The 23,444-nt window shown below is 40.1% G+C and overlaps 1 protein-coding gene across 1 annotated transcript in view; it reads right to left on the reverse strand.

Annotated features, from left to right (window-relative positions):
• Positions 1-23,140, reverse strand: part of ANO2 (anoctamin 2) — a 518,536-nt gene extending 495,396 nt beyond the window's left edge. The window contains exons 1-2 of the mRNA XM_043967816.1: positions 23,120-23,140; positions 22,010-22,351 (exon numbers count right to left, since the gene is read on the reverse strand). Of these exons, the coding sequence (XP_043823751.1) occupies positions 22,010-22,351; positions 23,120-23,140 (363 nt within the window). The remainder of the gene's footprint in view (positions 1-22,009; positions 22,352-23,119) is intronic.
• Positions 23,141-23,444: the final 304 nt, after the last annotated feature.

A 23,444-nucleotide genomic window follows, 5' to 3' on the forward strand; every position in this document is an offset into this window, starting at 1 on the left:
GAATCAAGACAAAAGGAGGAATAATAATTTTTTTCTCTTTAAATTTTTTTAAATTATAAAAACAAAGAGAACATTTCCACATAAAGGGGCAGAAAAAGAATTGTACAAAAAACAATTTCTATTATGCAAAACTTTAAGTGTTTAGTTAATTTAACATAATACTCACAATGCTCTTCTTGAATATCCCCTGCACTATTCTGACCCTCCTTCTGTATATATTTCTAATGTTTCATTGATATTCTTTTTTTTGGGGGGGTGGCGGGAATCATTATCACTGACCCTTTTCATTACCTCTATAACTCTCCCTCATAAAAAAACCACCCTCCTTTGTAAAATAGAGATAAAGATATAGAGAAATGATAGATAGACAAACTCAAACAAAACAAAACTACATATTGATCGTGTTTGAAAATGTATATCTCATTCATCAGATCTCTGCCAAAAGGTGGGAACCATGATTAATCATCTATCTTCTGAGAGTTATAATTGGTCATTTTATCATTTAGTATCCTTTGATTTTCCCCTTTCTGTGATCTGACTTCCAAGGCTAAAATTTGTTGTACTTGTGACTATTCCCTCCCTGACTCTTACCTTTCTTAATTTTCCTCTTCTATCACTATTCCTATTTTTCTGCAGAATTTAATTATTTCTGTACCAAACACGTGTACATGCATATGTGTTCCCTTGGCTCAGAGAAGAGAGTCATGAAATGTCTCCCCAACCCTTTTCCATGTTGACATTCTTTATATACTTTTTATATACTTATATACTTTATCCATGTTTGTATACTCTTCCTTTCATGTACCCCAATTATGATAAATAACAAGTCCCAGTTCCTCATTTCTTTTATATTATATTTCATGTTCCTTTCCTTTTCTTTCCTCTCTTAAAACTGACAACAAACCTCACTCAAGCCCTATGTTTGTCTCTCCTAAAACCTTTGAATACTGTGGAATCCTAGAGGGGCATCTATCTCTTCTCCTATTATAATGTAAGCACCTCATCATTTAGCCCCTTTCAAATGATCAAATGCACTTATCTTTCTAGGTTTCTTTTGTTTCCTGTGCTTACATTTCAAATATTTTATACAACTGTCATCTCTTTCATCATGAACACATGAAAGTCCTCTACTTTCTAAAAATCTATTTTTTCTTTTTATTTTGCAGAGTAAGTTATTCTTGGTTGTAAGCCTTTATCTTTTACCATTTGAAATATTGTATTCTAGGATTTTTTTCTCATTTGTAGTCATTTCTGCTACTCTTCTGTGATCCTGGCCATGGGTTCTTTGGTACTTGAATTCTTCCTTTCCATGATATTTTTTATTTCATCTAGAAGCTTTGAATTTTAGCTATGACATTTCTGGGTGTGTTCAATTTGAGGTTTCTTTCAGGATATGGCCAGAGATCCTATTTCTACTTTGCCCTCTGCTTCTAATTGTTCTGAACTTTATTTTGTGATTTTCTTAAACTATGGTATCTATTTGGTCATGGTTTTCAGAGAGTATGATGAACCTTAAATTATATCTCCTCAATATATTTCCCAGGTCAGTTGTTTTTGATATTAGATATATTTGTTCTATTTTTTTTCCAGTCCTCTGACTTTGTTCTAACATTTCTTGTTGCCTCATGGAATCACTGAGTTCTCTTTACTTCATTCTGTTTTTCAGACAGTTCTCTATTTAAAGCAAGGTTTTCCACCTCTGTACTAAACTATTTATTCCCTTCCCTTATAATATTTTCCTCAAGGACCTTACTTTCACTGAAGATCCACTTGTACTTGTTGCAGAGTTATACATCTCCTATGGGTTCAGCTTTTCTGTTGGCTTTTATCTCCAGCTTCAGTTTCTGGATTGAAGTTTTGTGCTACTGTCATGCTCTGCCCACTCCCAAGATCTTAGATGGGAGGGACAGACCCTGTTGATTCCATCACCCACATTTTTTAGAATAATATTCTAATGGGAATTCTAATTCTAATAGGATTCTAATAATCTTTTCATTGACAGGAGATGTTAAAGTCAGACATTGGAAATGAAACAACTTAAAAGTGTAATTTGATCATCAAAACATCAGGATTTCATAATCTCAAGTGCAAATCATTTTAAATTTGAGGGGCTGCATTGCAATACAGCAATATGTAGATTACTCTTGTTTTTTGCTCTTTTAATAAACTGACGGTAGTCCAATTTTAAAGTTTTTTCATCAATAAAGCATAATGCTACTAAATTTGATTTCCTTGTTTACCAAACAAAACAAAACAAAAAATTAACTATGCACATAATATGACCAGATCATTTTGAAAATGTTCCTCTAAGTAGGACCTCTTTACTTTTTATCTCCTCTGTGGTAAGATTTTAAGATTTTCATAATTACTTAAGAGTTCTCTTACATTCTTATGACTATTACTGCTTTTTTGAATAAAATTTGTTTTACCATCCTATTCAAAGCACCATAATAATTTCTAAAAGGATTTCTGCAATAGGATCAAGGGGATTAGAACAGCAAATCAAGTGGGAATTGGGCGAATCACACTGACTCCATCTTATGACTCAATTCTGGAGCTAGCTCAATTCCCTTTCTATTCAATTATGGAACTAGTTCAATTTATGTCTTGTGAGAAAACTTTATTCAACTGTAGGAATTTTGAGAAAACCTTATTCCATTGTTTGAACCTAGCCCTGTGTGGCTGGGAAGTTGGATCACTTCAACTTATTGCTTAGAGACCCTTAACTAAGGACCTAGGTTATGCTGACCAGAAACCTGGTCAGATCCAAAGATTGATGAAGACGTTTTCTCACAGTTATACATCTCAAGCAAACCATATGTCTTGTCTGAAAACTGGTCCCATACTGGTCAATCAAGTATTGTATTCATGTTGCTTTGATTGAATACAAACACTTTGGGGGGAGTGGGACACCTCTTTTTCTGATATCAGGGAATTGCACCTGGTTGCTCTCCCCTCCCAATCTGGAAAGTCCCTAATCTTTTCTCCAATTAGAAATAAAATTACCTAATTGTATATCCTGGTAAATTTCCTTTTGATTAATTGGTCTTATTTGATTAATTATTTTTAATTATATATTGTATAAAAATCTGTCTCTTCCTGTATTCAAGGTCCAGTGTCAAAACTGAGGAACTCTGATCCCAGATTTTTGGGCAATTGGCATGTATTGCTTAATAAATCAATATGCTCAGAAGCTCAAATCTTGGTTTGCTCAGTCACTTCATCTTTTTCCCACCACAGGATTACTGCTCTGTATGCCACTTCCATTGAACTTGTGGATGTGGTGACTAGGACCAGGTTCCACCCCCTTCCACAATCCCTGGCTTCTCCCTACACTCCTAAAGGTAGAATCTATATGGGTGTTGGCCTCTGCCCTTCCCTGTTTTCTTCTCCTTTATATGATCCAGCCAGGAGTTGGTTCCATCTCCTGTGGACCTGACAGAATCTAATGAAAAGTTGGAGATCACATTAGATTCAGGCTGCCTGCAGGTCCCCAAAGCAAGTGGACTAGCTCATTTTACTGGCCTTATTTCTTACTTAGGCTTGGAGTGCTCAATGATCAACCATGATTCCAGAAGACTAATGATGAAGAATGATACCTACTTCCTAAGAGAAAAGTAATGGATTAAATATGCAGAATGAGACACATGTTTGGGGGTATGGTCAATATAGAAATTTGTTGTACTTAACTATGCGTATTCATTACAAAGATTCTATTTTTCTTTTATTTTTTCCCTAGTGCTTAGGGATAAGGATTTGGGAGACAGGAGAGAGAAAAAGTAAATGTTCAGTAATAGAGAAAAATTTTTAAATAAAACTCATAAATTCTTGTGCCCTCCCACCCCCCAAATTAATACATGATATTTAAACTTCCAGTTATGGGCCTCAAGGATCTAAGTTGAGTTGGTCCTCAGACAAAAGACAAAGAGAACATTTCTGGGTCTACATTTGGAGAGAGAGGGAGGGAAGGAGGGAGGGAGGAAAGGCTAGAAGGAAGGAAGGAAGGGAGGGAGGGAGGGAGGCAGGAAGGCAGGATTAAGTGCCTACAATGTGCCAAGTCTTCCTGATTCTGGAGCCAGTGCTACATACCTGCCCTTAGGAGGACCAATTAGAACTGTGGCTATATTTTCATATATCATAGCCTTTGAGGGCCTAAAGTCCTATCCACACCACTATGTATCATCAAAGCAGGACTTCAGTGGAGGCCTCTGTAAAATTAGACAGAGAATTCTCTGTAACATAGATAACAGGGTCTTAAATGCCTGGGAGTGAACCAGATAGTTTATGGGTTCTTCACATTCAAAGATCTAAATTAATAAAACTATGATTGGGGCAGCTAGGTGGCACAGAGGATAAAGCACCAGCCCTGGATTCAGGAGTAGCTGAGTTCAAATCCGGCCTCAAGACACTTGACACTTACTAGCTGTGTGACCCTGGGCAAGTCACTTAACCCTCATTGTCCCGCAAAAAAAACAAAAATTAAAATTAAAAAATAAATCTATGATTTACTTTTCTAGAAGAGATGGCCAGGAATAGCTAACTACCCCTTGGAAATTCTGACTTATGGTCTGGGTCCCTATTAATTTATACATTGTGTTAAAGAGACTATCTCACACAAATGAGAGTTCACCCATATAGTCCAGGCCCAAAGTCTCCCCAGCCCCATGCCTTGATCAGAACTTATAAAAACATGACCCAGGCTGCTGTCACTATGTTTTGTTTGTGAAGTACCTCATTACTAAAGACCAAAGGCCCCAAAGGGAAATGGGCCTCACTTAGAGACTGCTGCAGGGCGACTGGAGCTAACACCAAACATTGCAAGAGACAGCCCAGTCCCTGGAAACCTAGATGTTGCCTTGCCTCTATGATTTATGACAAGTCTCTCAAACTCTCTGGGCCTCTCAGGAGCAAGCCTGTGAACTCTGCAGCAATGATAATGAAACATGAAATCAAAGAATGCTGAAACTGGAAGAGTTCTGAGAAGTTAACTCAAAGTCCTTTCATTTTAAAATTGGGGAAACTGGGGCAGCTAAGTGGCACAGTGGATAAAGCACTGGCCCTGGATTCAAGAGTACCTGAGTTCAAATCCGGCCTCAGACACTTGACACTTTACTAGCTTTGTGACCCTGGGCAAGTCACTTAACCCCCATTGCCCTGCAAAAAAAATTGAGGAAACTGAGGCTCAGACAGTGGTGGACAGGAATGCTTCACAGTAACTGCAAGGAAATTAAAAGAAATAAAGCACTGACTAACCATCAGGGACCATCTCTTTCAGATTTTCACAGGAATCAAAGTCAAGCTCATTGGCCCATAGAATATAATCCAATCTTTTCTCTCCCCTAGACTCCCACCTTTTTCTGCCTGAGTATAGAGAGAAGAACTAGAAACAATGGGTGGAGGGCCCAAGGAGGCAGCTTCAGGCCACTCTATGAGGGAAAAGTTCCTAATAATCAGAGCCATCCTGAAGTGGACCAGGTGGTAGGCTACCCCTAAATAGAGGTCTGCAAGCAACCACTAGTTGAGAGGGCAGTCAAGGAGATTCTTGTCCAGAGGCAGGCTGAACTGGAAGGCCCCTGAGGTTCTTCCTAAGTCCTAGATTCAGTGACTTCCCTTTTCCTTTTGGGCAAGGATTCCCAAGTGCCCCGTACCCAGGCTTTGGGGGCTCTAAGCCTACCCCAGGATCCAGTAAAAAAAAAAAAAAAAAAAAGCTGGCTTTTCCCAGATCCTGGCCTTTCCTGGCGATGAGCTACCTCTGCCTAAAGGCTGGCTATATACCACAGGCCCATTTTCAGGGTGACTTCCTGGACAGCCTTCTTGGGTTCTGTTGTTCTTGCAATGTCATCACGCCGGCTCCAGGGATTCCCCTACCCAAGCGCAAGCCTCAGGCCTTCCCAAAACAGTCTCTGAGGCTTTCAGAAACAGATTAATAACTGCTGCAAACAAAGCCCATTGATAATTTAAAATGTTTCCAGGGAGCCAGGATACAGCTGTCCAAGCAGCCTACAGCTGCCCTCTTACATTGGCCAATGTGGAGAGAAAAGATGTGTGGTTTTGTTTTATTTTTCCGAAGAACGTCCTCCAATTCAGGGCACTGAGTTTAAAAAACTGCTGATTATTGAAAATATTTGTTTTATCCCAAATTGTCACTAGCTAGCTATGGGACTTTGGGCAAATTATCCAGATTTCTAAACCTCAGTTCTTTCCTCTTTATAGAAGAATTTTTTACATTGTATAATGAAGGGATAGGATCAGGTAACCTTTAAGGTCCCTTGAACCTCTAACATATTATGTCTCTAATCACCTAAGCAAAACACCTTGGACATAGAATGGCAAACGCTCATAGATCCAGGGTCAGTGAGCAGAGTAGTGTCCAATACCTAACATTCCTGATCGTCTCTGTCCTCCTTGAAAGGGGAGGAGAGTATATGTTTCCCCCACAGAACACCAGGGAGAAACCAGATCCTGACATCTTTCCCTACCCTTTCACTGCCTCTGCCTATATTCCTCTTTCTACAAACAAAGCTTCTCTCTGCCCTTTCCTCTCAGTGCAAGAGGCCTGAAGGTTTTTGTGGCAACTCATCTCTCTTCCCCAGTTGGAAAATGAGGAGCTATTCCCTTTCTGCTTCCCCCTACACCCCAAGGGCAGAATGAGAGGTGGGAAGAAAAAGGTGCTACTATACAGGAAGTAGACAGGAGAATGGTGCTGTGAAGAGTAGAAGAGAGAAATAAATATATTCTAAAGCAATTCTAGAATGAAAAGGGACAGATGAGGCAAAAGGTAGTAGGAGTTTAGGTTTCCAAGGAGGAGGGGGAACATGGAGGCTGGGAAAATTCTACTTCCTCAGTGAAGTCTTCCCTGACCACTGCAGTCAATCTCTCCCTCCCTAGAACTCCTGTGACACTCATTTGGCACCTCCAGTATACTGCCTTGTGTTATCTATCCATGTATCAAGAACCATAGAACTGGCAAGAAACTTAAGAGTGGAAGGTCATGTCCAGCCCCCTCAATTTGCACGTAAGGAAACTAAGACCCAGAAAAGTGACCTTCCTGGCATGAGTGAAAAACCCAGACCTCCTTACCCCCAGTTCAGTCCTCTTCCCATCATGCCCAGACACTGGAACCTTACATGCAGCTAACAAAATCTGAGGAAAATCCATGCTCTGATTGAACTAGGGGATGTGTCAGAATTGTGCATATTTTTTCCTGGGTTCCAGCACCCTTCCCAATCTCCAGTGTTGTGTCAATGGCTATATAAGGGAAAGAATTCTCCTAGTACCTGGCATATAGTAGGTGCTTAATAAATGTTTATTGACCAAGAGTCTGACAGTTATCTTCCAGCCTAAAGACCTAGCATTGACTCCAAGCTTTGCTACTTATTATCCCCAGCACCAGTTTCCTCATCTGCAAAATGATAATGATAATAATCCTCATCCCTCATTGAGGTGCTGTGAAGAAAGCCCTTTGTGAACCTTAATGCACTGCAAAAATGACAGGGTATTTGTTTTTTTCAGTGACCTGAGTTTCTAAACACCAGTTACAGGGATCTATACCTGCCCCCCACACACACACACACACACTCCCTTTCATCCTTCTCCTGGGTCTATGATGATGTGAACAACTCTCCAATCCTACAGTGAACAGTGAATACATAGCAACATGTACAACACGGTTACCAGGGAGTGGTGGGCCGTGCTGGGAGCCAGAGCAAGAACCCACACACACACTCCTGGGGACTGAAACGCCTTGCAGGGCAGGGGGGAGAGGAGGAGTTGTGGTTACTGACAATTGACAAGAGGTCGCACATGGACAAACCCCAACAAAATTTAATCCTTCGACAGCTTCCTGTTCCTAAGAAGGTGCTAAAACCCCACAGGCCCACTTCCAGGCCTGGGATCTCTCTGATCCCCAAACTGTCTGTTCATGAACTAAGTATAAGTGAGACCCACATGGAGAGAGGATTTGCTGTGGAAACACATAAGTGGGCTGGGGAGGGTTCCTTAAGAGAAAGGAAAACATGGGGTTGGTAGATAAATCCACACTGCACCTAGCAAACAGAAGTCCCCCCGGCAAAGCACCCCTGAAACACTTAGAGACTCAGAACAGAGACAATCACTATCTATGGGACTCTCAGCAAGTCCTTTAACCTCCGTTTTCCTCAGTTTCCTCATCTGTAAAATGGGGATAATATAATAATTACCTATCTCCCGGGGTTGTTGTGAGAATCTAATAAGATAATATTGGTAAAGTGCCTAGCACATAGTAGGCTCTTAATAAATGCTTGTTTCCTTCTTTCCGTCCTTACTCTGGGCAAGGTGCTACCTAAGTGAACCCAGACAACCACATGGCTCCTACTGGTTAAAGTCCTCCAGAAAGAGATTTTGAGCCCCTTCCTTGTCTTTCAGCACACCCACTTTCCTTGTTAGGTTCATCTTCATGTCTAAATCCACTAGACCAATTCTAGTTCTTCATGTTTTATTCAATGGGGATTGCAAATAGTGGGTAACTACCTCCTGTAGAGCCCCCAATGAGAGACCTCACTATAGTTGTTCCTCACCTTTTTCTTTTTGGGGGTCAATAACACTTACTCTTCTAAACCCTCATTGCCACTAAAAGGCCTTTGAGCAAGAGGTGAAAATCTGCCCATGCCCGCCATCTAGCCTTTACCCTATGCCAGGTTTAAATGTTTTAAATTACCTTATCACCAATTCAGAGTAGCAAGGAGCCTGAAAGACCACTTGGTACACTTTGTACCAAAATAGGAATTTCTTCCATAATATAAAAAATGTTGGCTGGCTGACAACCAACAAGTGGCCATCTGGCCTCTATTTTAATTCATCAGAGAGAAGAAACCAACTACCTCCCCTTTCATTTATTACATGTCTGAATGAGTCTAATTGTTAGGAAGTTTTTCCTTTCACCAAATAGAAATCTGCATCAAGAGGCTAAATATGTATGTGTATACACACATATTTATATACTTATATATTTATATATGGCATACACATATTCTGTATCTCCTATCTCTATATCAAGAGTAAGAGAGAAAAAAATCTTTCTCTTCTTCTTCCTCCTTCTCTCCCTCACTCATCCTCCCCACTACCACCACCCCCTCACCTTGGTGGTCACCATCAAATCCAACTAATTAGAGGAGAAAACCCCAAAACTTAACTACAGAGAAAATTACATGTGTATGAATGGCTGGCCAGAGAAAAGCAGAATACCGAGGCAAACTCAAGCCTTGTGTATGGTCTGCATGGAAATAATTTTCTATTTTTCCTCGTAGTCCCTGGTTCCCATCTCTGAGGGTAATAGTTCTGTCCTATAGTGAGAGAGAAGCCATTTCTTTTAGGTTAACAGAACCAGGGTGTTGGGTTAAGAGTCAGAACCCCTGGGTCCCATTTCTGGCTCTATCCCTTGATCTTTTCCCTTAATGACAAGAGACAGAATGCCACAGTGGAATGAGCATTAAACTTAAGTCCTGTCTCAGAGTCTATAAATATATATTAATGACTCTACCCAAAATTTCTTATACTCTCTTAACTGCTAAAGCTGAAGGCCTTTTCTCTCAGTCCTCATTCCTCTTGACCTACCTGCTTCATTTGACACTATTGATCACCCTCTATGGCATTCCCTCCTCTCTGGGTGTTTATAACATACAACCTTTTCTCGGCTCTTCTCTTATCCCTCTGATTGCTCCTTCTCAGTCTCCTTTGCTAGGTTATTACCCATACATGATCACCTAACTATGGGCATACCCCAAGGCTCTTTGCTGGTCCCTCATTTCTTTCATTGTGTGACCTCATCAGTTCCAAAGAGTTCAATAATCATCTCTACACAGAACATTTTCATCTATTTATATCTATGGATATATCAATATCTATGGCTCTAACCCTAGGCTCTCTCTTGAAGTTCATTTCCACATCAGCGACTAGCAATTAGACATTTCAAACTGCATTCCTGTACACACCTTAAACTTACATCCAGAACTGAAGTCATCACTCCTCTTGCCACCCCCAAACCCCTCTCTCTTCCCAAGTTTCTCTTTCCCAAAAGGGCATCACCAATCTTCTCAGTTCCTAACATGTGTCATGTTCTCCTCATTCTCCTTCATACAGAATATCCAATTAGCTGCCAAATCTTATTGATTCTACTGACGGAACATCTCACTAACCAATCCTTTTCTCTCAATTCACACAGTCACCACCCTAGTTCAGGTCCTCCATCTCTTCCCTAGACTATCACAATAGTCTTCAAATTGGGCTCTCTTTATCAATAGCTAGTAAATATTTATATAGTGCTTTAAGGTTTGCAAAGTGCTATACAAATATTATCTCATTTTACCTTTGCAATATCCCTGGGAGTGGGGGTGGGGGGGAGCGGTCAGGGATAGGTGCTCTTATTAACCCTATCTTAAAGATGAGCAAACTAAGATAGAGGTCATATGATTTGCCCAGAGTCACACAACTGGTAAGTGTGTCTGAGGCAGGATTTGAATGGAGGTTTTCCTGACTCTACATCCCCTATTCTATTCACTGTACCATCTAGCTGCCTACTAGTCTCTCTCCACTTCAATCCTCCTTCCGCACAGATTTTAAAGTGATTTTCATCAAGTAGAGGCCTGACCATTTAACTCAATAAATGTCAATGGTACCTTACTACCTCTAAGATCAAATATAACCTTTCTTTGTTATTTGAAGCCCTTCACAAACTGACCTTGGTCTACTTTTCCAGGTTTATTACACTCTGCTTTCTTCATGCACTCTGTGGTTCAGACAAAATGGCCTACCCATTGTTCCTCCTTTACCACACCCCAGCTCCTATCTCCATGCCTTTAGCCATGGTTGTCCCCATGAAGGCAATACTGGCCAGAGCATTCCCAAACCACAGATGATTTAAGAACAGGGAGAGTAAAGAACACAACGTGGATGTCAATGCTGACCAAAAATCTAAGAGAATACTCCCTCTAAAACCCTATCCAGCAACAAACTGGGGTCTCCCTCCCCACCACAGTATGGTATATAACAAAACCTACCCAGTTTGACTGGGATCTCAAGTGATTTTGGAAAGAAGATAGGTGATTTTAGCAGAACAGCTGTCCTTGTTCAGTAAAAAGCTTTAAGGTAAGAATTCAAGTAATACCCTTAGTAAAACACAGAAACTATTCTTCCAATCCCTTCCTGTAAACAGCAGTTTGCTTTTACTCATGACCACAAAGACTAAAACAACAGAAATTCAATATATCATGGGATCTGTTGCCTTTGTTCAAATGTTCATTTGCTCTGAACATAGATTATTTAGACATCTAAAAGTAAACAGCATTACATCCTGTAAAGAATCACCACCTGGTAGTAAAAACAAAACAAAAAACAAAAACAAACAAACAAAAAAAAGCATAGCACTTGTATTTGACTCTGAGGCTTGGCATTTAGTAGCTGTTTAACAATGGACAAGTGACTTAACCTGCTCTGAGCCTCAGTTCTGTCATTCATAAAATGGGAAAAATAATACAAACACAGAATTTCCACCTGGGGTGGGACTTTAACAGCCATGCATTCCAACCTGTATCTGAAAAAAAAAAAAAAACTGGGTGTAACAAATAGTCCTCCAACCTTTTCTCAAAAACTTCCAATGAAAACCACCTACCTCTGAAGGCAACCCATTCCACTTTATGTTAGCTCTAGTAGTTAGGAAATTTGTCTTTATATCGAGTCTATTCTTGACCCTTTGCACATCTACCCATTCATTGCTCCTTGTTCTGCCTTGGGGGGCTAAACAGAATGTATTAGCACTTTGGATTCTGGAAGATGGCTATCATGTCTTAGCCCAAGTAATAGCTTCCCCAAGCTGAACATCCCTAATTCTTTCAACCAATCCTCCTATGACATGAATTTGATATCCGGGTTGACCTCCTCTAGACACTCTCCATTTTATCAATGTCCTTCCTAGAATGTGGCACCTAGAATTTAAAACAAATGTTTCTACCACATTGGAGTACAATGGTTCTGTCACTTCTTTATTCCTAGACACTCTTCTCTCTTAATGCCAGCTAATAGTATATTAGCTTTTTTACTATTCAGATAAATAAAGGCAGTAGGGCATAGTTGATATAGAGCTGGCCTCAGATTCAGGAAGACCTGGGTTCAAGTGTATAAACTACTAGCTATGCAACTTTCCGCAAGTCATTCTCTTGCAAGATGCTGATCTGCATTGGTAGAGAGTTCTTTATGCAAAGGAAACCACTAGTTCAGGCCAAAAAAAATCAAATATCATTTTCTATAATATTACTCCATGAAAAGGAAGACAAACTAGCTCTCCATTTTGGATATATGTTTCTCACCATATTAAACAAAGATTCTTCCATGCCCAATGCATTTAAAGAATTTAACATAAATGGATACTGTATTTCACTGAGGCTTTTTTTTTCTGCATCTATTGATATAATCAGGGGATTTGAGTTGCTTTCTTAGCCATGTCTTTAAGCATAATGTGGCCTTCCTGCTTGTCTCTCTTAACAGCATCATTTTTTCTGTCTGAATATCATATTTTACCATCATTTGTGTCAAAGACAGGATTTGCTATTGTCATACCTGAAATCATGATTGCAAGTCATGCTTTTTTAGAATTGTCTGCAGAACAATTAATTTTGTCATAGTCCCTCATTGTAACACTTTGTTTGTCTTTATGTTTTAGCTGCATGACTGCAAATTGTTGGGCTTTGATTTCTTATCCATTCTGCTATTCTCTTTTTTATTGGTGAATCTAATCTCTTCACATTCATGGTTAAAATTGTCTAGGCTGGATTTTCTCCACCAAATTCTGTTATATATTTTTTCTCCTGGTTTAAATCAGTACTAGGAAGGAGCATATTCTTTGTTTTGTTCACACTAATCTCATTTCAGTCTTCTAGAAAATCTCCCCCACCTTCCCATTATTCAGCCTTAGCCAAAATTCCTTGAATCTTCTTTTGTTAAGATGTAGATCAAACATCATCTTTTGTACGATCTTTCCTAATTTCTCTTAACTGCTCATTCCTTCTTGAGCCAAACTACATTGTATTTAACTACCACATATGTATGTATGTCACATTTATCTTATTTTTTTACTTTTATTTATTTGCCTTACATTTTTGTTGTATATATATATATATATATATATATATATATATATATATATATATATATACTTGTTGTCTCCCCCCATTAAGATGTAAACTCATTGTGAACAGGGATTGTTTCATTGTATATGTAGCCCTAGCATCTTGGCACAAATTAAGATCTTAACAAATATTTAATGATATATTCTCTCCCTCCCTTCAATCCTCCCTCTCTCTCACAGTTCCCTTTCTTATGCCATATAAGAGTACTACAGAATCCTCTCCACCCACACAGCTACAATAATCTCACCTCATTTTACATAACATTCATCTGTCATGCTCCTTTCTGAGAAAGATTTTCTTAGTTGATCCTATTCTTTACTCATCTCCTCTTCTAGAATATTCTATAATATGAATTCTATTCTTGGGCTTTACATAGTGGTACATTGACTCAAGGATGAGCATGTAATTAGGAAGACCTGAATTCAAGTCCTGCCTCTGACACATAATAGCTATGCTACCAAAAGTAAATTAATCACTTAACCTCCACTTACTCCCAAATAACTCTATAAGAACATCTAGTGAACTATATGAAAGAATGTTCTGAATAACTAAAAATAAGATAGATAAAAAAATCAAAGCAATATGGTTTCATTTCATATTTGCCATTACATTGGCAAAGACAAAAATGATAAATTTTTAAAGGGTTATAGGAAGACAGACACACTATTGGTAGATCTGTGAATTGATCCAACCATTCTGGAAAACATTTTGAAATTATATTAGTTCCAAATTGTAAATATCTTTTGACTCATGATAATACTAGTTGACATATACTCCCCATGAGGTCAAAGACAGAAGGGAAAGTTCCATACATACAAAAATATTTACATATGCATTTTTGTGCTTGCAAAAATGTGGGGGGAAAACATTATTATTCATCAGTTGGGGAAGGACTAAACAAACTTCGATTTATAAATATAAAGAAGCATTGTTGAGCTTTATGAAATGATGAAGATAAAGAATGGAGAGAAATTTGGTAAAAACTTAGATGAACTGAGTAAACAGGACCAAGTAAAATTTAGAGTAAATGGGAGCAAGAAAACTACACGATGACCACAATAAAAGTCCAAAAGTGAGCTAATTATCTAAAAAAAACAACCTTCCCTCTTCCTCATTTCCCTATTATTGTTAAGGGTACCACCATTGACCCAATCCAGGCATTATCCTCAAATCCTCATTCTCTCATCCTCCAAATCTAATCTGTTGCCAGGTCTTATCAATTCTACCTTTATAACGTGTCCCCGCCACTTTTCTGGTCTTTTTAACACCTTATACCTCACCCTCTTCTCTATATGCTCTTTGATCAAGTAACACTAGCCTTCTTTCTTCTCCCTGAACAAGACACTCTTTCTGTCCCACATTTCTCCCTCTTCATCTCTACCTCCTGACTTCCCTGACTTCCTCCAAGTCTCAGCTAAAATACCCCCAGCAGAATGGGTGGATGAGAACAATTTTTTCTAACATCTATGAAGGCAGCTGAAGCAGGTGCTACGGAGGGCTTAGACCTTGATCAAACATCAAAGATACCAGGGTCATCGACTGCATCCTGGGCCATCGCCAGTTGTCCCGACTTTTGTCCTGATACTAAACTTCAAGGACTCAAGAAGAGAGGGTGAGGCTGACAGCTTTGTGCAACTCTGTCTCACTTAAATCCAATTCACACATGAGTTAAAACATCACCCATGATGGTCCTCTTTGAAAATGGAGGAGGGGGGCAGATAGGTGGCAAAGTGGAGAGAGCACCGACCCTGGAGTCAGGAGGACCTGAGTTCAAATGCGGCCTGAGATACTTGACACTTACTAGCTGTGTGACCCTGGGCAAATCACTTAACCCCAATTGCCTCACCAAAAAAAAAAAAAAAAAAAAGAAGAAGAAAGAAAAAAAGAAAAGGAAAGAAAAGAAAATGAAGGATGAACAACAACAAAATGCCACCTCCTACAGGAAGCCTTTCCCAGTCCTCCTTTATCTTAGTGTCTGCCACAGATGGGAGGCCTTGTGAATGGAGGCTAATAATAACAACTATAATTTATGTAGTACTTTAAGGTTTGCATAATACATCCATAATTTCATTTGAATCTCACATGCCTCTCCTACAAATTGGTATAATAGTTGGTTGTTGATATGGGACTAGAGCTCAGGGAAGAGTGGACACAGCCTGAAAATATAGATTTAGGAATCAAAAATGATAATTGGATGCAGGTGATCTTATCAAATTTGCCAGAAAGAATATAGAAACTGAAGAATATCCAGGCTAGAGCCTAAGGGGATATCTATAGTTCAATGGGGGAGGGAAGAGTTGTAGCTAGAGATACGGCAAAGGAAATTGAGGGGTAAACAGAACTAAGAGAACAGTCACAAAAACTCAGAGAAGAGAATATTTTGACAGGAGAGGATAGTCGAAAGAATCAGAGAGATCAAGAAGGATGATTGAGAAAAATGCCTTCAGTAAGAGACCCTTCTAACACTGGGGTTTGCCTTTTTTTGGTCAAATTTCTTCAGCTCTTTGGGTCTCAGATAGTCCGTAAGGTGCCTATAGTCCTAAATGGAAATAAATCCCGTTTTTGCAGGTAACATCATTGCTCATTGTAACTAACAGTCTTTTCTTATACCTAAGGTTCCTCTTACAGTCTCTCTTGAACCTTTACCAAGGATCAAAAAGGCTCTCCAGGGTCACCATCCCCCATACCATGAGAGTAGAGCCTCTTATAATTTCTCCTTTGTGCTTTATAATACTTTGCTCTCCTAGGCATATAGAAGGTGCTCAATAAGTATGTATTGCCTTATCTCCTCTCTTTCCCCATGAGAGAGACCCCCAGACATCCAGCTCCTTACCTTGGGAGTCAGTATAATCCTGGTTACTAAATCATTAAGCTATGTCATTTTCCTAACTCAGACAAGTAAAGACCCAATTTCTTAAATACTGCCCATTAACATTTCATAGGGTATTTTATCAATGATCTTGAGCATTATGGGTAGACAATTGGCCAACAACAAAACAAAAAATCAACACCTGATCTTTAATGATGGACAATTTCTGAGATATAAATGCTCACACTGAAATTTTACCAATCAGCTCTCAAGATAAGTCTGGCACAGCACTTAGTTTTAGGGAGAAGGATGTTTCTTTATAAAGGGACAAAGATGGGGCAGCTAGGTGGATAAAGCACCGGCCCAGGATTCAGGAGGACCTGAGTTCAAATCTGGCCTCAAACACTTGATACTTACTAGTTGTGTGACTCTGGGCAAGTCACTTAACCCCCATAGCTCCACGAAAAACAAACAAATAAAGGGACAAAGATTTCATCATCGCAATTTTATTGGCCCAGAGAATTAAGGTTTAGACCATTAGAATTGTTTCCTCATGAGCTGAGGCATAAAAAATCCCAACAAATGGACTGGTATTCCTAAGATTTAGTGAAATTCCTACTACTCTATGGGAACATCTTTGTGACCCAGTACTATGAATTCAGGGACAGAGGGTTGCAATTGTGACCATTTGAATTAGTAAATTGTATCTTTTTCACCTTTATATTGTAAATAATTTTGATTTCTATGGTTCACAGGTCTGATTGAGAATGAAGACTTTTCAAATTGAGTCTTAGCCATCAAAAACTTGATTTGGTTTTTTTCTTTGTTTTGTTTTTGATCAAAAGCAGAACTTGTTATCTTTCCCCTCTAAAGCCACCCTCTTCTAAACTTGCCTATTTCTGTTCAGGACACTACCATACTTCTAGTCACCAGGTCTACAACCTTTCAGTTGTCACTCTCCTTCACCTCATATATCCAATCAGTTGCCAAGTTGAATCTACATTCACATTTCTCACCTCCCCCCCCCCTCTCTCTCTCTCTCTCCACTCACAAGACCACTGCCCTTATTCAAGCCTTCACCATCTCATGCCTAGACTAGTGTCCTAATTGGTTTCCCTGCCTTAAGTCTTTCTTCTTTTCAATCTCCCCTCCACATAGCTGCCAAAGTGATATCCCTACAGCACAGTACCTGGCAAGTATCAGGGTACTGCTAATTACAGCTAGGTGGCCCAGTGGATAGAGTGCTGGGCCTGGAGTAAGGAAGATTCATCTTCTTGAGTACAAATCTGGTCTGATATTTACTATCTGTGTGACCTTGGGAAAGTTACTTAAACTCTGTTTCCCTCAATTTCCTCGTCTATAAGATGATCTGGAGAAGAGAAGGGCAAACCACTTCAGTATGTTTGCCAAGAAAACCCCAAATGGGGTCATGAAGAGTCATATTATTACTAATTGCTACTGATTAATAAATAGTTTGTTGATTAATTGAAGGAAGTTGCCCTCCTGGGGGGATTATAAGAACTCAATTCCCCAAAGAGCCAATGAAGAATAAGGGTCCAGCTCCATGTTTAATATCATAATGATTAGTGTTAACCAAGAGTGAAATGGGGACCTCAGAAGAAAGGAAGATCTCCCCTTACTGAGAGTCTAAGGAAAGGCTGGATGATCACTCATTAGACAGTCTCTAAGGTCCTGTTCATCTCTAAAATTCTGTCTGCCAAGTTAAAAAATATAAGGGCAGCTTGAAAACCACCTCACCTTATTTTAGCCTTAATACCTTCACTAGGTGAGAATCCAGAGTAAGAATGGCTTTCTAACATATTCCTGAGGAAGAAACAGCTTGGGAGAAAGGAGAGGCCTTGACTTTGGACTTATTTCCTCTCAGCTCTTCCTTTGACCAGAGAATCCAGAGAATGTTGGGCTTCCTCTCTTCCCTTTCATGTTATAGAGATGTACCTGGCACCTGTGAGTATCAGGAGCCAAGGAAAGATGGATGTAGATCCATTGTGCTTAAAGAGAATTGGAGAAAATGAAACTTCATGAATTGGAAAAAAGAAGTTCCTGAAACCAGGATCTGTGAGTTATCTCTTTACCACACATGCCAGAAACCCTGAGGGTCATCCCCTCCCAGACTGATTCTTTTGTGAAGGCAAACCAAACCATCTTTTTGCCTCAAGTCTTACATATAGCCTTAAATCACTGACTGGGCATTGCCTTAGACAAACTGAGACCTGGGAAAGACCTTAACTTAAAAAGGCCAAGTTCTGGAGCAGCGAGGCGGCACAGTGGATAAAGCACCAGCCCTGGATTCAGGAGGACATGATTTTAAATCTGGCCTCAGGTACTTGACACTTACTACCTGTGTGACCCTGAGCAAGTCACTTAACCATCATTGCCCTGCAAAAAAAATAAATAAATAAAAGGCCAAGTTCTCCCACTGCATCCTGGGCCATCTCCGGTCACCCTGACATATGTCTTGCCACTGGACTCAGTTGACTCTGAAGAAGAGAGTGAAGCTGATGACTTTGCACAGCCCTGCATCACTTAAATACAATTAATTGCAAGTCATGACATCACCTTCCTGATATCTTTGGTCCTCTTTATGAAGGAAGGGTGAATAATAATAACACATGCTCTCTAAACTTGAGCCAACTTCCCCCTGGACTCTGTATATACTTGTGGGAATGTGTGTTGAGGCAACCAGGTGGTTTGATGGATAGAGAATGCTTGACCTGGAGTAAGGGAGACCTGAGTTCAAATCTAGCCTCAAGTACTTACTACTTGTGTGATCCTGGGCAAATCAGGTAATCTCTGTTTGTCTCAGTTTCCTCAACTGAAAAGTTGGGATAATAATAGCAGCTGCCTCATAGAGTTGTTGTAGAATCCAATGAAATGATATTTGTAAAGTGCTTAGCACAGTGCCTGGCATGCATGTAGTTGTTGTTTTGTCCTTCCTTTCAAAAAGGATCAATGATATCAAGGGGTGATTTGGATTTGGATTCAGTTGAGGCAGAGTTGCACAAAGTCATCAGCCTTACTCTCCTTTGCAAAGTCATTGAGTAGCAAGACAAAGGTCAAGATGACTGGGGATGACTTGAGATGCAGCTCTTAAGCACTCCATGGCCTTGACGTCTTGATGTCTGACCAAGCTCTAAGTGCTCCACAGTACCTACTTCAGCCAAATTCATAGAATTGGAACAAATTGTTCTCATCTGCTCACTTCACCAGGGGAAGGCTTCACATGCGTGGGGTAGACATGCCCCAAACACACCAAGGGGCTTGAGGCCCATCAGTCACCCTCCACCTGGTTTAGCCCATCTGTCAAGAGGGTTTTTACCAGGATATAACTCTATATTACACATGCTACAGCTTCTTGGAGACACAAGTGAGAGTTGGGTGAAGGTGGATCAATAGCAGTAAAAATAAAGCAAGAATTAAGTTGCTAATTCCATGGGACTTAAGGATAAATGCAAAGGGAAATAGGACAAGGCCAACAGACTCACAATCTTTTCTCCCTCACTTAACCTCTCTTCTGGTCTTTTACCAGGTCAGTTACAACAAAAAGACTGGAAATCTCAGGGTAATCCTTAGTTCCTCACTCTCTCTCTCATTCCCTACATCCATTAAATTGCCAGTCTTTCTGATTTTACCTCCACATCTTTTGTATGTTCTTTTCCCTTTACTCAAACAGCCACCTACATGGTTCACAGTTGGGCCATGGATTCAGGAACTGTGCTGGGAGGTATAAGCCAAAAGTGTGTAGAGGATATTCAGACTAGAATTCTACTCCCTATGAACACTCAATTATACATACTAACACAGTGTAGATGAACCAAAAGAATAAAATCCAAAAATGATTATAATTTGGCTTTGGAATACTATGCGACATTATATTGCATTATAGACTTATCACCATAATTGCCCAATTGGATATTGCATTAGATTTTTAAGATTTCTTCTAGTTCTAAATCTTATGATCTTAATAAGAAAAAGCCTGACTCTCTTGGGCACACACCAACAAGAGCAATGGAGGGATAACAACTTTTTCCATGAATATTTTCCACCAAAAAGTTATAACTCTTTGATGTATTTATGGTATATACTATATACCTTATCATTTTATCCTCCCCAATGACCCTAAATAAATATAAATATTATCATACCTGTGTGTAAATATTGATACATATAAATATTATAATCTTTACTTTATAGATAAAGAAACTGAGGTCAAGAGAGGAGAAACAATTTCCCCAAGTCTACACAATTAAAATAAGTCAGGTCACACACCCAGGTTTTCTGATTCCAAATACCAAGACTATCTCTTTTATACAACACAATGGACTCTGTTCATCTCTGCCTTTCAATCAAACTGAACTATTTGATGTCTCCTGTTCCTGTCTTTCTCAAAGAAGTTAGAGCTAGAGGAAACCTTAGAAAGAATCTAATATATAATACTGCCTCTCAGGTGCCTCTTCCTACATAGAATCTTCCTTGGTTGCTCCAGCTACAAATGATCTCTTCTTTCTCAGATTTCTTCTAGCACTTCAGACCTCTCCTTTGTTACTTAGCATATGTATGTAATTTCCCCATTAGATTAGAAACTCCTATAGGGCAGGGTCTGTGTCCCCCTCATTTGACAGATGAGGGAATGGAAGCCTAGTAAGTGACTTGCCCAAGGTCACAGAGCTAATGAGTGGAAGAGCCAGGGCTTGACCCTAGGATTTATGATTCAGAAGTCAGGGTTCATTGCACTGTGCCATGCTGCTTATACTCTTGCCACCTCCCATGTCTGAAATTGGCTCCTCTATATCTCCTGGAATAGCCATCATGAACTGGTACCTTTCCCCTCCTCCATCTCCCTCTTTAGTCTTCAGAGGAAAAGTAATAAAGTAAATCCTGCCATTACTACTGGGAGAAAATAAAACAATGTGACAAGTGACTACCCACTCCCAATCCATGTCACTCTCCATACCAAAATTCCTTTAGATTTGTTTTATCCTCCTATGACAAATAAAAGTTCCTTAAGCATAGGGACTATGTCACTTTTATATTTGTATTTGCAGCACCTAACCCGTTATCTGACTTATAGTTGGTGCTTAATAAATGCGTGGGGTTTTTCAATCATTCATCCCATCTTTTAAAAATATCTCCCTTCTTTCAGGGCTCCATAATGATAGTGACAAATATTGTGACAGTACTTTAAGGTTTACAAAGTGCTTTACATATTATCTCATTCCTTCCTCACAATAATCCTCTAAGTGTTATGATTTGTCCCCATTTTACCCATAAGGAAACTGAGGCTGGGAGGTTAAGTGATTAGTTCAGGGTAAGTGTCTGGAGTAGGATTTGAAGGCCAGCCTTCCTGATTTCAGGTCCAGCATTTTATCTGCTACCCTATACTGCCTGTCCAGTGCCATTTCCTCCATAGAATCTTCTTTGATTACTCTAGCTAAAAGGAATCTCTTCTTCCTCAAACTTCTCCTAGTACTTTAGGTCTCTCCTTTATTACTTACCGAAGTCTGCTTTCATCATGGTTATTAGCACGTGTGTATATAGCTTCCCCATAAAATTGGAAACTCCTTGAGGGCAGGGTCTGCGCCTCATTTTTTCTTTGTTATCCAAGAGCCAGTGCAGTGTCTTATACATAGTAGGGACTTAATAGATGCTTACTGAATTCAAATAAAATGAATTTGTGGTATGGACAAGAGAATAACAAGGTACACAGAGGTATATAGAGGTATAATCCATAGGATGGTATTGAGTTAAAGATGAGCTCCTACCTCACTCTCTACCTCTCATCAATGAAGGGCTAAGGTCAGCCACCCTTCATTTCCCCTCCTGACTCTCTGGACTTCAATACTATACCCTAGTGAGCACATTTCCTTCCCTCCCCAATTTCAAGTTCCTTTTTCATGTTAGTGTCTTTCTCTATTAGAATGCAAGCTCCTTGAGGGCAGGAATTCTCTTCGCTTATATGTGTATCCTCAGTCCTAAGCATAATGCCTGTCCTCTGCCTGCATACTGCCCCCCTCCCCAACCTTACCTCCAAGTCCTTCTCCAGCTCCAGCCCAGCTTCCATAAGGTTACGCTCAAACTCCTCCCTCTGCTCCTTCCTTTCCTCCTCCAAGGCATCCAGGGGTCCCATTTCAATCATCATGTCCCCCTGCCCAGCAGCATTGGGCTCCTTGCCCATCTCCCCATTGGAGATGACAGCCAGGGGAGCCCTGTGATGACCAGGAGAACCATGGCCTGGGGGGGCTCCCCTCTTCCGGTAGTGATAGGCTAGGACATAATCAACCTTCCTCTGGTTGTCGTGGAAGTGCATGCGGCTCTGGCGGGCCTCCGCTAATGTTGGCTCATTGGGATCAAGGAAATTATTGATAACCTGGCAAGAGGGAGAATAAGACAATAGGAACAGATGAGTGAAAAGTTAAATCACAACAGGGGTCTTGAATACATGGATAGCTAAATACAGAAAGGACACAGGGTATGTCCAAAGAGAGTCCCTTGGGGAGAAATCAGATGCCCAAGATAGGAATGTGAAATTCAAAACTGATTTAATCCCATTATCTACTCCTTATCCCGACCCCACACTGGCCTATTCAACTCCAACCTATATACATACCCTGCATATAAACATATATGCACACAAAACCACACTCACATCTGCACACACATATAAACACACACACACACACACACACACACACAAGTCATTCAATCAATACCCACTATATACCGAGCACTAAATTAGGCCACAAATAACAAATGAATATATCAGTATAGACAACATCAGCATGCATATGCGATACACAGAGTCACATACCCACATATATGCACACATATACAAATACATATGAAATAAATATGCGGTGATTTTGTAGGAGGGAAATCAGAAACTATGGGGATCAGGCAGGGCCACATAGAAGACAGTGTTTGATCTGAGTTTTGAAAGAAATTATGGTTTCTGAGAACCAGACAAGAGGAAGAGTGTATATTCAAGGCATGAGAGACACCTGTGAACACCCACTCCTGCATGCATGCACATATCTACATACTCACACATCCTGGTATCAGTCCACACACCAACTTTTATAACCCATCTGAGTGTACACACAGATACCTTTGCCATATACATGCACAGTATACTCACAGGAAGATTCTCTGGATCCATTTGAGCAAAAATCAATTCCTAGCTCTACCTTGCCTACTCCTCTGTGCCCCCCCAACCCACACGTGTTTACTTCCCACTATGCTCCTCACAACCCCACACCATCTTCCTCCTCTGCTTGCTAATAGTGAAGACCCTGGTCTTCAGAGCTGACACCTGTTTCTCTCACCCCGCCCCCTAGTTGTGGGAAGCTTCAGAAAGGAGGAGGAGGAGGAAGGTGGAAGCAAGGGAGAGACCCGCCTCCCTGCCTTTGGGTGTTTCCCTGTTTATTATTGTGGGCTTGGTACCCAGCTGCCTCAGCAGTCAC

Source organism: Dromiciops gliroides, chromosome 5 (genome assembly GCF_019393635.1).
Source record: "Dromiciops gliroides isolate mDroGli1 chromosome 5, mDroGli1.pri, whole genome shotgun sequence".
NCBI lineage: Eukaryota > Metazoa > Chordata > Mammalia > Microbiotheria > Microbiotheriidae > Dromiciops > Dromiciops gliroides.